Source organism: Medicago sativa, chromosome 8 (genome assembly GCF_051527215.1).
Source record: "Medicago sativa cultivar Bolivia chromosome 8, Bolivia_mono, whole genome shotgun sequence".
NCBI lineage: Eukaryota > Viridiplantae > Streptophyta > Magnoliopsida > Fabales > Fabaceae > Medicago > Medicago sativa.
Window position 1 is genome coordinate 75,252,435 of NC_140756.1, and position 16,539 is coordinate 75,268,973.

General features: G+C 30.3%; 2 protein-coding genes across 2 annotated transcripts; one reads left to right on the forward strand and one right to left on the reverse strand.

Annotated features, from left to right (window-relative positions):
* The first annotated feature begins 3,001 nt into the window (after positions 1–3,001).
* LOC146901521 (Class I peptide chain release factor) lies at positions 3,002–8,986 on the forward strand. Its single transcript, XM_085738117.1, has 8 exons — positions 3,002–3,532; positions 3,631–3,690; positions 5,801–5,883; positions 6,620–6,684; positions 6,773–6,806; positions 7,998–8,068; positions 8,214–8,344; positions 8,454–8,986. Exons 1-7 carry the CDS (start codon positions 3,229–3,231, stop codon positions 8,302–8,304), a joined length of 708 nt encoding a protein of 235 aa, XP_085594243.1. The 5' UTR covers positions 3,002–3,228; the 3' UTR covers positions 8,305–8,344; positions 8,454–8,986.
* Positions 8,987–9,849: 863 nt separating this feature from the next.
* Positions 9,850–11,048, reverse strand: LOC146901522 (uncharacterized). Its single transcript, XM_085738118.1, has 2 exons — positions 10,798–11,048; positions 9,850–10,603 (listed from the first exon to the last, which is right to left on the reverse strand). Exons 1-2 carry the CDS (start codon positions 10,855–10,857, stop codon positions 9,986–9,988), a joined length of 678 nt encoding a protein of 225 aa, XP_085594244.1. The 5' UTR covers positions 10,858–11,048; the 3' UTR covers positions 9,850–9,985.
* Between the last annotated feature and the right edge of the window lie 5,491 nt (positions 11,049–16,539).

Genomic DNA, 16,539 nt, shown 5'->3' on the forward strand with positions numbered 1-16,539 from the left:
AAATCACTTTTATTTTAATCCGTAACAAACGGTTGTTTGGATACATCTATATAAAAGGGATTTTTTTTATTATAAAACTAGTTCAATCTTTTGACATTTTTCTCTCTCCTCTAAAAAAATTTAGAGCCCGTTTGTTATAGCTTTTTTAAGGAAAAAATCACTTTTTTAAACAGAATAATCACTTTTAAGAGTATTGCATCCGTTTGTTACAGATTTTTAAAAAAATCAAAATCTAAAAAAAATCTAAAAACAGCTTCAAATGAGAAGCTGTTAAGAGCAGCTTCTCAAATAATAGATTTTTTTAGAGGAGAGAGAAAATATGATTTAAAAGATTGAACTAATTTTGTAACAAAAAATCCCTTTTTTATAGTTGTATCCAAACAAACTAGATTATTTGTTTAAAAAAAGTGATTTTTATTACAGCAAACAAACGCAAAATAGATTCTGATTTTTCACAAAATCTCTAAAATATAATCTCTAAATTATTTTATGTCAAAATCACTTTTATTTTAATCCGTAACAAACAGGCCCTTATTTTTTGAGAAGCTGCTCTTAACAACTTCTCATTTGAAGCTGTTTTTAGATTCTGATTTTTATAAAAAGTTGTAACAAACACATGCAATACTCTTAAAATTGATTATTTTGTTTAAAAAAGTGATTTTTTTCTTACAAAAAGCTATGGGCCCGTTTGTTACGGATTAAAATAAAAGTGATTTTGATATAAAATAATTTAGAGATTATATTTTAGAGATTATATGAAAAATCAGAATCTATTTTGTGTTTGTTTACTGTAATAAAAATCACTTTTTAAAAATAAATAATCTAGTTTGTTTGGATACAACTATATAAAAGGGATTTTTTGTTACAAAATTAGTTCAATCTTTTAAATTATATTTTCTCTCTCCTCTAAAAAAATCTATTTTATTTTAAGCTGCTCCTAACAGTTTCTCATTTGAAGCTGTTTTTAGATTATTTTTAGATTCTGATTTTTTTTTAGAATTTGTAACAAACGGATACAATACTCTTAAAAGTGATTATTTTTTTAAAATAAGTGATTTTTTTCTTAAAAAAGCTATAACAAACTGACTCTATAACAAACGAGCTCTAAATTATTATTTTTTTAAAAAAAGTGATTTTTACTGCGATAAACAAACGCAAACTAGATTATGATTTTTTTTTATAAAATCTCTAAAAAATAATCTCTAAATTATTTTATGTCAAAGGGCCCGTTTGTTACGGATTAAAATAAAAGTGATTTTGATATAAAATAATTTAGAGATTATATTTTAGAGATTATATGAAAAATCAGAATCTATTTTGTGTTTGTTTACTGTAATAAAAATCACTTTTTTAAAATAAATAATCTAGTTTGTTTGGATACAACTATATAAAAGGGATTTTTTGTTACAAAATTAGTTCAATCTTTTAAATTATATTTTCTCTCTCCTCTAAAAAAATCTATTTTATTTTAAGCTGCTCCTAACAGTTTCTCATTTGAAGCTGTTTTTAGATTATTTTTAGATTCTGATTTTTTTTTAGAATTTGTAACAAACGGATACAATACTCTTAAAAGTGATTATTTTTTTAAAATAAGTGATTTTTTTCTTAAAAAAGCTATAACAAACTGACTCTATAACAAACGAGCTCTAAATTATTATTTTTTTAAAAAAAGTGATTTTTACTGCGATAAACAAACGCAAACTAGATTATGATTTTTTTTTATAAAATCTCTAAAAAATAATCTCTAAATTATTTTATGTCAAAGGGCCCGTTTGTTACGGATTAAAATAAAAGTGATTTTGATATAAAATAATTTAGAGATTATATTTTAGAGATTATGGGCCCGTTTGTTACGGATTCAAATAAAAGTGATTTTGATATAAAATAATTTAGAGATTATATTTTAGAGATTATATGAAAAATCAGAATCTATTTTGCGTTTGTTTACCGTAATAAAAATCACTTTTTTTAAACAAATAATCTAGTTTGTTTGGATACAACTATATAAAAAGGATTTTTTGTTAAAAAATTAGTTCAATATTTTAAATTATATTTTCTCTCTCCTCTAAAAAAAAATTATTTTATTTTAAGTTGCTCCTAACAGCTTCTCATTTGAAGTTGTTTTTAGATTATTTTTAGATTCTGATTTTTTTAAAAATCTGTAACAAACGGATGCAAAACTCTTAAAAGTGATTATTTGTTTAAAAAAAAGTGATTTTTTTCTTAAAAAAGCTATAACAAACGGGCTCTATATGAAAAATCAGAATCTATTTTGCGTTTGTTTACTGTAATAAAAATCACTTTTTTTAAACAAATAATCTAGTTTGTTTGGATACAACTATATAAAAGGGATTTTTTTGTTACAAAATTAGTTCAATCTTTTAAATTATATTTTCTCTCTCCTCTAAAAAAAATCTATTTTATTTTAAGCTGCTCCTAACAGCTTCTCATTTGAAGCCGTTTTTAGATTATTTTTAGATTCTGATTTTTTTAAAAATCTGTAACAAACGGATGCAAAACTCTTAAAAGTGATTATATGTTTAAAAAAAGTGATTTTTTTCTTAAAAAAGCTATAACAAACGGGCTCAAAATCATTTTTATTTTAATCCGTAACAAAGGGACCCCAATGAAAACAAATAGTCTATTTGCAAAATATAACTCATTATATATTTAGTTTGTTTCCAACTATTGTTGTTGAAAAAGTCCTATGTATAGTTAATTGTTATTGAGACCGAAAATATCAAACTAATACAAATAATTTTACTAATCATGTAGTATTGTTTTACTTTATATTTATTTATGTTAATGTTCGAATACCAAAATTGTTTGAGGTAGCTAAATATAAATAGATTTTTTTTTGACAAAAAATATAAATAGATTTATTGCTCCTAAAATTGTCACAAGATAATAAGCAAATGCAACATTTCCCAAGAACCGTTCCTAAGTCATAACCCATGTTCCTTCGTCACATTAAAAAAATCAAAAAAAGAAAAAAACAATGTAAACGATTTAGTAACTTCAAATGAGTGGAGAAACTCTTTTAACAATCATTCTTTGATGATTTGAGACATATTTTTGCCTAAAAAATTTGAACTTGAAATGAAATGGAATAAGGTCTAAATACTTAAAAAAGCAATTTTCAAACGGGAATCGAAATCAAACAAAAGAAAAGAAAAGAAAGAGGGTTTTGGGATTGTGGACGTGGTTTAAACCTGAAACAAAACTTGGATGTATGGTATGGCTTCAACAACCACTAGAATGGTGAAAGGAATATTGCTATTACACCTCTCTTCAACACCCCCTTCTTCTCTTCTTCGCATTACTCGCGACCTTTCTCGCCCTTTCTTCCTCTCCTCTCTTCAATTACAGCGCTCGCATCCCGCCACTGCAATTCGATGCGCTTCCTCAGCTTCAGATTCTGGGAACAACAAAGTATCCTCTCGGCTTTCGCAGGTCCATGAGCTTCTCCAAGAAGCCGAACATCGATCTATCTCCGCTGATTACAACGCCCCCATTCCTAAAATCACTTTGGGTCTGTTTTGTTTCCATCAATTTTCTCATTCCTTGAATATATATATATATGCTGCAAAAAACATGTTTTGATTTTTATATAATTTTGTTGGGTTTCAGATCATGTTACTGTGAATTTTGCCAGAAGTGGAGGACCTGGGGGTCAGAATGTCAATAAAGGTTGTTTTTTTGTTCTATTTTCTATGTCTATGTTTTTTTTGCTTAAGGTGTAAGAATTCATTTTATAAGGTATTAGGAGTAGAAATCATATAGAAAGGCTTCCTTGTATATCATGTTGAATTAATTTATTGTGATAAAGAAAAAAATCTTAATAGCTAAGGAAATCAACATGGGAAAGGATTAAGGACCGTAGCTTCAATTGAGTTTTAAGACATTTCCTGGACCGTAGCTTTTACCTGATTTAATTTCCAACATTGCCTCCCTTATATCAAGCATCTTCAACTTGTAAAATAAATCAATCTTCAAAGGTTTTGTAAAAATATCTGCAACTTGTTCTTCAGCGGGACAATATTTGATCACCACCTCTTTCTTAGCAATTACCTTCTGTTGAGACATCGTGTATCGTGTTGTTAACTGATGCACTCAAAGAAGTTTGTACCGTCGAGGTATTCTTGGACTCTGTCTTTTGAATGCTTTGATTCTGCCACCACTTTGTTACTCTACAAATACTTTAAACATCTTGAAGGCATCACAAGCTTATGTTTTCTGCTAAGTTCAGCGATAAAAGAAATAAAGTACTCCAACTACCAGGTGTTGCTATTTCAACTGAACACAAGTTTGAATGAACTATTTCGAGTACTTTTTTATCCCTCCAAGACTTTTCGGACTAAGAAACTGCTAGAGATAGTTTATTTAGACTTGTGTTCAGTTGAAATACCAACACCTTGTGGTTGCAGGTACTTTATTACTTTATTGATGATTTCAGTAGAATGTTTTGGATATATTTTGTGAAGCAGAAATCATAAGCTTGTGATGCCTTCAAGACGTTTAAAGCATTTGTAGAGAAACAAAGTGGTTGCATAATCAAAACATTCATAAATAACAGAGGGCAAGAATATCTCGCTGGTACAAACATCTTTGAGCAATATGGACTCGAGCATCAATTAACAATAAGATATAATTGTTGAGAAAAAAGTGGTGATCACTGAAAAAACAAGCTGCAGATATTTTTATAAAACCTTTGAAGATTGAGTTGTTCTACAAGTTGAAGAAGATGTTTGGGATGACAGGTTTGGCAGCTTGGCAATGTTCGAAATTAAATCAAGTAAATGCTAGAAGATTATAAAAGCCTGGCATGGCGTTATACTTTGTCATTAAGGAAATGTCTTAAATTGACCAAAATGAAGCCACCGTTCTTAAATCCTTGCCCATGTTGATTTTCTTAGCTATTTTAAGTTTTTTTGCTTGGAGATTAAGAATAGTATGATCAAAGTGCAACTCCTCCTCCTTTACTTATGTATTCATGAACTAAGCCTATAAAAAAGCAAGTCACTCCTCTGTTACCTCTCTGCTACACAGTGAGTGAGTTTTGTGCTGTTATAATGTCCCTTCATATCAGTTTAAATTGACTTATTAGAGCTTATGTACTGGTATAAGCATTTTGTGGTACTACTTGGAGAGAGCTTGTGAAATTAACTTATGACACATTCATAAGTTGTTTTCTGTTTAGTTCTATTAACTCTTTATTATAACTTATGAAAACAACTTATAATTTATATGAAAACAATTTGACTTTATTTTATCATTTGTTATAGAAGTAGCTTATTCATAAATGCTCATGCTATAAGCGCCTCACTAAGTTGTTTATCCAAATAGGCCATAATCCTACAAATTACAAAACCACATGTGTTTAGACCCTGTATCTAATGTAAATTTTGTAGGGGTTTAAAACATATTTAACCATTCGTTTTATATCCATGTTGGGATCATTGGTATGGTACTGTGTGTATTGTGATATGATAGGAAACTGGATTTGTACTTAAGCCCAATAGAGCCTGAATAGGGAAATAGGAACGACGCGGAGCGGTATTCTGTTAGGATGGGACTTTCTGTTATAGAAGAAAGGATAGGGGAGTGAGTAAAGCATTCAAGAGAGTTGTTTAGAGTCATTTTGGAGAGTTCTCTCTTTGGATAGAGAGCCTAGCTTTGGTTAGGAGTTCATAGAACTCTGGTTTATGCATTTCATTTTGTTTCTCCAGCATTGTAAGGGCATTAAGTTCCATCCACTTGCAGTTAATAACTTAAAAACGTTTACCTGCTGATTGTACAGTGAACACCAAGGTCGACATGCGGTTCAATGTTGGAAAGGCACATTGGCTAAGTGAAAGGGTCAGGGAGAAGATTATGCAAATGGTTTGTGTCAGCTAATCCTTTCTCATCACTACCAAATCATGTGATTGACTGTTTGTTTGTTTGTTATATGTCAAATATTTACAAGCTTTTGAAATGTTGAGTCATGGCGTAGTAGAGGAGCTTCTGTGATCTAGAGTTTAATCCTTCTTGCTAAATAATAGTTAAATTTCATACAAAATGGGCTGATTTGCTCATCATCCCTGCTTCAAACCTAAAATACTCTTGCTTGAGCTGATTTTGTTAAATGATGAAACCAATAATGTGCTTTAACTTGAGTTTTTGATATCGTGCTTGTTTGCATAAATTTGTCAAGAATATAGAAAAAAAATATTAGATGGACCTCATAAGAACGGTGCATGTATAGGTTAAAAGTAGCTATTGTATCTCAGTTTTTTCATAAACTTGCCCTTTCTTTTTCTCTATAAATATTTGTAAGCTAATAGGGACTTTTCCGTAGGTAAAGAGTCATAAATTTATTTTAATTGAAAAACTCCTATAAGTTAGAAGCTCGTCCCAATTGGGCTGCAGTTGCCTCATGACTAACATTGTTTACATAAACCTTAACTTTGTACGGTTGCCATTATTTATAAGAAACATATTTATAGGAAACACATAATGATATTATATATTTATTTATACCATTTGTGTATATCTAGTTGGGCTTCAATTTTGTGTTACATTAACTTATAATCTACTTTATATTTTAACAATCTTGAATTGTATTGTTCCTTGGCAGGAGAAAAATCGTATGAACAAGGATGGGGAGCTTGTGATTTCTTCAACCAAAACTAGAACACAGAAGTTTGCCTCTTCCATTCTATTGAATTTTTGTATTTTTTTCATTGTATGCTGGCTGTAAGATTGGCCTTATTCTGCGATTTTTCTTCAGGGGTAACATTGAGGATGCTTTGGCAAAGCTTCAGGTATCTAAATATTTTTTTTTAAACTGCTTAATAGCTTGTTTTAGTATCACATATTATTGACAAATAACATATCTCCTTAAAACTTAAATACTTCAGTGAGACCTAAGAATGGGTTCTGTAACAGTTATCATTGCTTGGTAGGTTACAAATGATTATGTTTTTATAGCTCTCGAATCTTAGTCTCCTACCAGAGACATTATTCTTTCCCAATAATAGTGGCATTTTAAATGAAACTTTCTGTCATGAATGTGACGTTGTGTAAGCTATAGAAGAAAAACTTTTACTTTCTAGTAGTACTGAATTCTATTACTTATTTTTCTCTGGTGGTGGTGAGGTTGGGAGGAGTTTGCTCTGAATTGTTCTGTTTGCAAAACAATCCTGTCTTGATAGTGAACAAACTAGGGGGAAATTGCAGCTTAGGATAGTGAAAGATATCTCATTCATTTTCTTCATTCTCGGGTATTCCCTCATAGTAAATCAAATTCTAAGAGTTTTGGTTCTGACTATTTTTATGATTCTCCGAGGACGAGGAAGTTATAATAATATCGTGAATTCTTGATTGAAGTATTAAAGGACTTCGCAAATTGGTTTCTTTTTTCTACTTCTTCTTTACTATCTATATTGGTTGTCTATTCCTTTTGCTGTTGAGTTGGTGGATTGCCGCGTCCTACTGTCTTTATAACAAAAGTCCATAGTCTACTTATTTGGAACCATCCAAGGATTAAAGAGAAGGAAAATGGGGTGTGGTGACTGTTGTCTCAGTTTTATTGTGGCGCATATAAAATGCAATATATGAGAAATCTTATAAGCATTCCAATAATTTCCTCAAAGAAAAGTCGTATCAACAGTCACTTCACTCTTTTCAACAACCCTCTCTTATTGGGTGAATTCCCCCCTTAATATAAGATCCATTTCCAGAAGTTTCATGTGAATTCCACCCCTTTATGGTAAGAAAGTGTTGAGAGTGAGTGTCGGTGATGCTCCTCTTCCCTTTGAAGTTATAATTATATGTAACTCTTTGTGGTTAGTCCCTTCTAGGATATGACATGTCGTTTTGTAAAGTAGACTTCAGTTATCTAACCTTTCTTCCCCTTAATTCCTTTTCAATTACACAGACTTAGTTATGTTCACTTCTTGTTTTGAAAGATATAACAATGGTGCTTTTCTGTTTATGAAATGGGGAAAAAATAGGAAATCATTGATGCAGCATCTTATGTCCCACCACCTCCCTCAGAAGAGCAAAAGAAGAAAATTGCTAAGTTGTAAGAGCACTTCTCGTTTTTATATACATATTCTTTATTCTTCAGGTTAAAATACGGTTTATTATTTGGTTAACGTTTTGCTAAGGGAATCTGTTAGCATTAGAATTACCAAGGGCTTGTAACCATCAAATGTGCACTTCTGTAGGGCTGCCATAGGAGAGCACAAACGTCTCAAAAGCAAGAAGGTGCAATCAGATAAGAAAGCGCAAAGAAGAAGTAAAAGTAGTTGGGACTAATACATTGTTTTCCAGAATCTTTAAACTATCTATCATCTTAGTAAGTTCGTGATTATTGGCAACTTGAGATTCATTTATAAAGCCTGCTATTACCAAATTTCTTTTATGTCATTCTCAATTAATGTGTTACTTGAATCTCTTGGCTGCAGAGCACAGAAGTACAATCCTTTAATACTACCATAATTGGATACATCATACATATACATCATGACATCAGATGATTGGTTGAACATATAACCAAGGATTCAAACAACATTAATCAACATGAAGGATATCCAAAGTGGTTTTATTGCTGCATAGTGTTGGTCAAATTTGTGATGGAGCTACGATTTAATGCAATAGGAAATTTTCAAATTGAAATACCATATGTTGCTTTTATCTACAATTTTTCCTTGTCAGCTTAAGCCGCAATTACGGGAATTCGACATGTGTCTTTACGGGAAGTCAACAACCCTGGGTAACATGTCCATTTTTGTACTTGGGAGAAGGTTGGGTCCCTTGTGATTTAGTTTCTGATAGAGTGAAAGAAACCAATTCCAGTAGTACATTGCTTTACTATAGAAACATGAAATGTTACCTTCACTTGATAAGGGTTTGGCATTTGCTTTTGATGGTATGGTACTCTGAAGAAAGCAATACTTTTTATTTTAATTCAACTGTTTTGGTGATTTTCTTTCTAAAAGTCATTTTACTTTGCTCTATCCAAACATAAATATTTCTTTAACTCACCTAAATCAATTTTTTATTCTGAATTTTGAAAATCATTTCCTTTAATAATATCTATTATTTTAACAGCAATTTTATTAAAATGAATAATAAATCCGAAATATTTATAATTAGGATTGGAGAATAAGTTATCAGAAGGAAGGAAGAATTTGTGTAATTACAAGAGGAGGAGAAACTTCTATGAGAGCCTCCTCGGTTGAAAAAAATATTGAATATTGTGTTTGATTTTATGGTTGAAATTGGGGTTGCTTCAAAGTTCGTTTGGTTTGATAAAAAAGTACTCCTAAGATTTGAAAGTCGTTAGAAGCACGGAAACGTCCATTTGAAGCAAAAGAAGATTTATTCTTCCTTCTACGTTTGACTGTTTACATTGCCACATTCTTCCAAACATAAAATTCACGCAAATTTTTGTGTTTTTTTTTCCAATACCCTGACTTCTTGCCTTTAAACTGACCCATAAAATTGGAAATGGATTCGCTGTTCAATAGTTTACGATCAATTGAATTCAATAGTTTACAATGATTTGACTGCGTGACTGCATCATTTTTCAGCCGAAGAAATCTATTTTCAGTTGAAGAAATCTCTATCCCATAAAATAAAAGTTGTAAAGAAATTTGATATGCTAGAATGCGGCGGGTTTGAATCGACAATTTCTCACTCACTTACTGTAATTAACATATAGATTTCGCCTTAAAGATTTTTTCTAATAAAGAAAATATTTACCTTAAACTTGGTTTTAGATTATAGAATTACTAAATTACATTTTGCTATACCTTGGTTTTTTTATAAACGTGTTAAAAAAACAATTGGGGTGATAGATTGACAAGAATAAAGAAATACAATTATTTGCAGCAAGTAGCATACAACAAATATAATTTGTCAGTCTATTTACAAAACCAAAACCCTAAAACAAAAACATACCAAAAATACCATGGAGATGGATTAAGCACATTGATCACCGTCTAATAACATGCACCTCCCCTGACCGTTGATCAACATGCTTAATCCATCTCTTACTACCACCACGACCATGACCATCTTTTCCCAAATTACCCCCAACAGCTGAAACATGTGCTATGTCAAGTCCCTTCCCAACAGGAAGAAACACCGACCTAACAACACGACGTGACCTTAATCCTCCTTCCTCAACAATAATATCCTCCCATTTAAAATTCCCACTCCTAAAATTAACATTCTTACATATCAAAACTGCACCCTTAACACTTAACTTAGCCACCTTCAAAACCTTCATCAAATCCTTAATTCCCTCACAATCTACCACCACGAAATCTATCTCTTCAATGAAATCTTTCATAACTTCTTCTGCTTCTCCTACAATGATTTCTGTTGATGTTCCTTGTTCACCCATTTTTTTAGAGTACTCTAGTTTTGATATCTCGTTTGGAACTATGCATACGTGTCTCCCATTTGTGTGCTTTTTTGCTATTGATAAACCTAAGCTTGTTTCGATTACACCTCCTTCTGACCATGTTTCCACTATCATTTTTGCGTTCCATCCTGCTGCCATGGCTGAAATCAGCTCCGCCATGCCGGATCCACGTAAAACCTTGCACTGATGTAGGTCAGAAAATTATTATTAACAACAGTAACGGTTATTTTTACAACATGCGATGAGATTTTGACTATGTTTTGTAAAGTCAAACTCTTATCGCTAAGCTGAGAAAATTTTATTTATTCAAGATTAATATGGAAATGAAAAAGAAGATTAATTCATGCATGTATGTGTGTAAGGATTTGGTTGCTTACAGATTGAACTGTGTCGATGTATGCTTTTGATGCTGTTTCAGGGGACCAGACAAGTTTCATTTTCTCTTCGGATGATGTTTTTGATTTTGTGGGGTCTGAAAATTGAGATGAGGAAAAAATGTTGATAAGTTATAAGAGTGTTGAAATGAATATAAGAAGCCAGCATGCATTTATTAACGCGGCTAGAAGAGATGAGGACCGAGTAGTTTAATTTGTTGAGAAAGAGCATAGAGTTGACATTGGATAAATCCAACGTGTTGGTGAGATATGGATAAACTTTCGCCTTTCTGTTTTGTTCAAAGTCTTTCTTTCTTTTTTGGTAAAAATAAAATTAGTCTTTCTTTCTCTTTCTTTGACGACTTTGTTGCAATGTTGTCAAGCTACCCTTACTTTCTCTCTCTTAGTCATGCGTGTACATTTAAGCCAGCCATGTAGGGATCTTGTCAGCTAACATCCAGTTCAATGTATGTAGACATAAATACCCTTTGAGAAAGAAATAAATGTGGGGATCGGATGCATGCAGCGGAATGGACTAGACTCCGACGATTTAGGGCCTGTTTGGTTCAGCTTCTGTCTAGCCAAAAGCAATTCTCTACAGTGCCAAAAGCAATTCTAGCCAAAAACAACGTGTTTGGTTTGGCTTTTCAGAATTGCTTTTATCCTCCAAAAGCAATTCTCCATGAAGCTACAAATCCTAGCTTCTAGCTTTTCTAGAATCAATTATAAACAGTAAATATTATATTTTATTATTACAACCTATTATTTTCCTTTATTGCCCTTTATCAATTCTCCTTCTTTATCAATTCTCCTTTAGCTATGTCTATTTTAGTAATTATACATTCAAAAGCAATTCTACATAATTGTATCCAAACATAAATCAGTTTGTTTAATCAATTCGACATAATTGTATCCAAACATAAATCAATTCTCTCAGAATCAATTCTGTCAGAATCAATTCTATCAGAATCAATTCTATTCAAAGCTGAACCAAACACACACTTAATGAACTAAAGTTTGTTGCATCTTAGCTGAGATGTTTAAATTTAGTGTTTAAGTGTCTTGTATATGATTATCTTTTGGTGGAGAAAATCTATGAGAAGCCAAAGAAAAGCATTTTAGAACAAATCTTAAATATACAAATCATAAATATACAAGCCTTTTATGATTATCTTTTGAGTTTTTCAACTCCATTTTTTTTTATATCATCATACTGACTCTTTATTATTTCTTGAAATTCGATTTCTAGGTTTAAAAATCGACTAATTTGAGGGATCAGTTCCAATGTCTACTAACAAGAAAAAAGTTATGTAGGATTTGAACTTGAGATCTATAAGGATGATATTGAAAAACTAAGTATACACTTGAGATCTATAAAGTATATATCTTCTCAATGTTTTGTTTTTTAAGAATATATTCCCAATGCATTAAATACACTACTTTCTAATATAAAAAACTACTTTCATTTAGACTCATTAATAAATATAAAATCCTGAGATTTGTTTATTTATAACTAATTTAGTTTTTAAGCACATTTTTGTTACCTTTTTTTAGTTAATAGTGTACAAATAAAAAATGTGCACCTAATATTGTCAATAAAAAATACTTAATGTGGAAATCTATGATTCTAAATTATTACATTTCAATAATGCATAAAATGAAAATCCATAACTTCTCAGCTACAACAAAAAATATCAAATATATCTACCAAAAAAAGATGTATGAACAAAATAAACACTACATATCAAATATGAATTGAGTAGTTTACATACTTAAATAATTAATATAAATAATAAATGATAACAAAAATGAGAAGTTGGATCACTCGATCGATTTGAGTTGAGAGTGGAATGAATCGGGAGAGTTAAGAGATTGAGGTTCGAACCTGGTGATGGTGAAAGAGAAAAATACAAACTGTACAAAATAATTACCTATTTTTAGTCCTAGAAAAGTCTGGCTATATAAAAGTCCTAGAAAAGTCTCAATTAGCAACTTCATTTTATTTTTTGACAGGACCGTCATCAACTTATAATCGAATAAAATCCTTTAAAATTTTGTGTGTTTTTTTTTTCTTTTTTTGAGGGAAAATTTTGTGTGTTTTAATTACTTGTATATATAATAGTGTTTTTTTACTCTATATATCAAATTCGGGTTAATCCGTCTCGCGAGAATCAGCATTACTCTTATATATAATAGTGTTAAAAATGTACTATATGCTGTAAAATTAAAAGGAGTGTTATCCAAAAATAACAATTAAAAGGAGTTACTCGCGTTTTTTTTCTATAAACTTCACGAGTTGTTAATGATTTTTTTTAAGGGATGTTCTTAATGTAGGCTTAAGCACGATTCATTTAATTAATTCAACTCATTCTTAAGTTTAAATTTATTTTTTAAATAAAATAAACGGGTTTGATCGAATATGTAATGAATGAATTGGGCTGGAATATTAATATTAATTAATTGATATACAAATAGCTTACTTAGCTTATTTACACCTTACGCACACCAATATATTGCTGCCCTTGATTAGTTGGTTTCAACTCAAGTGGCAGCAGTTCACGGTTGCCCAACTTGGCCTAGCCTCTTGTTCGATATTAGTATTATCCTAATACAATATTATAGGGTTCATATAGGCCAACCAAACTGAAAATAACGTCCAACCATATATATATGCATGCTCCCATGACCGTATTTTTTTTTAAGAACCATGGCCGTCTTCATGATATTATATACACATATCCCTATCTACTAGCTAGATTAATCTTTCTTTACTTACTATTAATAATATCATAATAACCTGGCTAGCTATTTAAAAAATAAATAACTAACGAAAATGTAGAACGGTGGAATTTTATATTTCAGTACGCAACTACGCAAGTTCCTTGTTTTTCATATTAGATAAAATAACCTTGGTAAATGGTGACTTTAATAATATCATAATAACCTGGCTAGCTATTTAAAAAATAAATAACTAACGAAAATGTAGAACGGTGGAATTTTATATTTCAGTACGCAACTACGCAAGTTCCTTGTTTTTCATATTAGATAAAATAACCTTGGTAAATGGTGACTCTGATACGATGAGATTTTGATAAGGTATGAGATATACTATATGTGGCAACAGGAAAGGGTCAAATAGTCACGTTTATTCTTTTATCCATTGTTTATGCTATATAAGGAAAATGTATAAGATTAGCTTCAAAGGATGCTGTGCCAAAAAATATATATATAGTTCCAAAAGGAAGTGTTTGTCTTTTAGGGGTTCAAGGTCACCATAACGATATGAATTGGGTCCAAGTCACATTCACATCCACGCAGCACTTTGGAAGCAAGTATATTTGCTGACAAATTGCTGATATGTTCGCATACTTACCTAATCAGATAATCCTAAAGTTCCTTTATAACAATTTGTTTGTTTGTGTCGGTTGAGAGATTGTGATCATAATAGACATTTTATTTTTTTGAAGGGATGATCATAATTTGACATGTATATTGTAATGTATGTGTGGATTGATACTTCGCCAAAATCAAATTGATATTAAAGTTTTGTAAAGTTGTAAAATTTAGATTTTATCAAAATCAAGTATCGTACCATTGTTATATAAAACTCATGTTGAGAATTCAAACCTGCAAGTAATAAACAAAATGTGGTTATAAACAAGGTGTGGTACATCTCATAAGTCCTAGCTCAGGCAAAAATGTTAATCCGAAAGTTAATTGAAAAATAAAAAAATCAAACAAAAAACTGTTTTATTTAGAAATTGAATATGTGAGTAGTATTTTGAAAATTTCTAAGTTTTATTTTATCACATTTTTTTATATATATTTTTAAACCATGGAATGAATCTGATTATGCTGAAATGTGTCCTTTTTATGTTTCTTTGTTTTATTTTCCTTTTTTTTCTTCTTTTGTGTTTTGAACATTTCTAAGTTTGATTTATCACGTTTCTCTTTATTTTGCGTTTTAAAACCATGGAAAGAATTTGACCATTCAAAAACTCGTTCTTTTTATGTTTCTCTGCTTTATTTTGTTTTCTTTTTTTATTTTTTTTATTTTTGTGTTTGAACGTTTCTAAGTTTTATTTTATCACAATTCTTTTTATTTTATGTTTTTAAAGCGTGGAATGAATTAATCTGACCATGCATAAATGTGTTATTTTTATGCTTATCTATTTTATTTTGTTTTCTTTTTTGCTTTTGTGTTTTGAACATTTCTAAGTTTTATTATCACATATCTTTTTATTTTATGTTTTTAAACAATGGAATGAATCTGATCATGCTGAAATGTGTTCTTCTTCTTATTTTTTATTTTTTTTGGTTTTGAACATTTCTAAGTTTTATTTTATCGCATTTCTCTTTATTTTATGTTTTTAAACCATGGAGTAAATATGTTTGATCCTTCTTTTTTTGCGTATGCATAAATGTGTTCTAAAAGTGAACATAGACTGTGATGAATCTAAAAATAAAATTAAGAATTTTTTTATGAATATTGAAGGTAATCACACTTAATATTCTGATTTATTTAATTAATGTCATTATTATCCATACAACGAGAATAGATGATTTTGAGAGTAAACGTTGATTATGGGTGTTGATTAATGATTGACAGGAGTATATAAAACAAGGATAGATGATGAACAAGTGAAGGTAACAGTTTCACGAAATGTTGACCCGAGTGTTATGATCGAAAGGCCAGAAAAATCAAAGATACACGCTAAGCTATGGAGTCCACAAAAACCATACAACAACAATAAGAACAAGTCGCAAAAATTTTCAAATGATAACCCTAGTTTGAATTTTGATTTACCTAAAAATGACACTGGTCTTGATAGATACGTGGTGTTAATGTTTAGTCTTTGAACATACCTCGACACATGATGGGTGGTGGCGGTGCTAACTTTTAAGGACACATACAATCCATGGTCAATGGTTGTGGTGGTGGGCGAGCTATGGTCGATGGTAGTGGCAAGGGAGGGTTGCAGTCGATGATGGGTGGTAGTGACAGATGAAATTCACTTTTTTTTTTTTTTATTATGGCATACTTACGTGTTCGATTCACCGTATCTGAACCACTTAGATAAAGTTAGATTTTTCTAACAAGTAGTTTAAAGGGTTTCATCTTATATTATAAGTTGTTTTAACTATTTCATAAAAATTAAAATAAAAAAGGTATTTTTATCTAGAAAAGACAAATTATGGATTATTGTATTAAATTATCATTCATTCATGAAAGATAAATTAAAAAATAAAAAGGATAAAAAAAAAATATAAAATAGTTAAGGATATAATACAAAAAATAGTTTCGCCTCTAAAACTAGGTAGTATAAGAGATTATGGTAGAGTTCATTCGCTTAAATAAGATCATATGAAACTAGAATCATTTTATAAAAAAAATGGTGATAAAATAATTTTAAAACATAAATATAATAAAATAATTATGAATACATAAAATAAATTTTTAGGGCTTTGCATTTAGTGTTTCACAATAGAAGTTTATTTGAACTAAGAAAATGTTTACACGAAAATGAGTCTGCTATACATATGCAATATTCACCGGTGATCTAACTAATCATAGCTAGTCACATATAAATAAAACTAATTACAACGGAAGAATTAGGTTAGTTGTGAGATCAGATAAATTAGTTTGATTGTGTATCAAAACGATTCATCATTTGGTTCTAGTATTATGAATGTGTTGTTGATGATTGATTCCACCCTTCCTAAGCTACTTATCATCTTGCTCTA

Coding starts and splice junctions, on each gene's coding strand:
- LOC146901521 (XM_085738117.1), top strand. CDS start 3,229: ATGTATGGTATGGCTTCAACAACCACTAGAATGGTGAAAGGAATATTG. Junction 3,533..3,630: donor CATTCCTAAAATCACTTTGG/GTCTGTTTTGTT, acceptor GTTGGGTTTCAG/ATCATGTTACTGTGAATTTT. Junction 3,691..5,800: donor GGGTCAGAATGTCAATAAAG/GTTGTTTTTTTG, acceptor CTGATTGTACAG/TGAACACCAAGGTCGACATG.
- LOC146901522 (XM_085738118.1), bottom strand. CDS start 10,857: ATGAAACTTGTCTGGTCCCCTGAAACAGCATCAAAAGCATACATCGAC. Junction 10,604..10,797: donor ACATCGACACAGTTCAATCT/GTAAGCAACCAA, acceptor GACCTACATCAG/TGCAAGGTTTTACGTGGATC.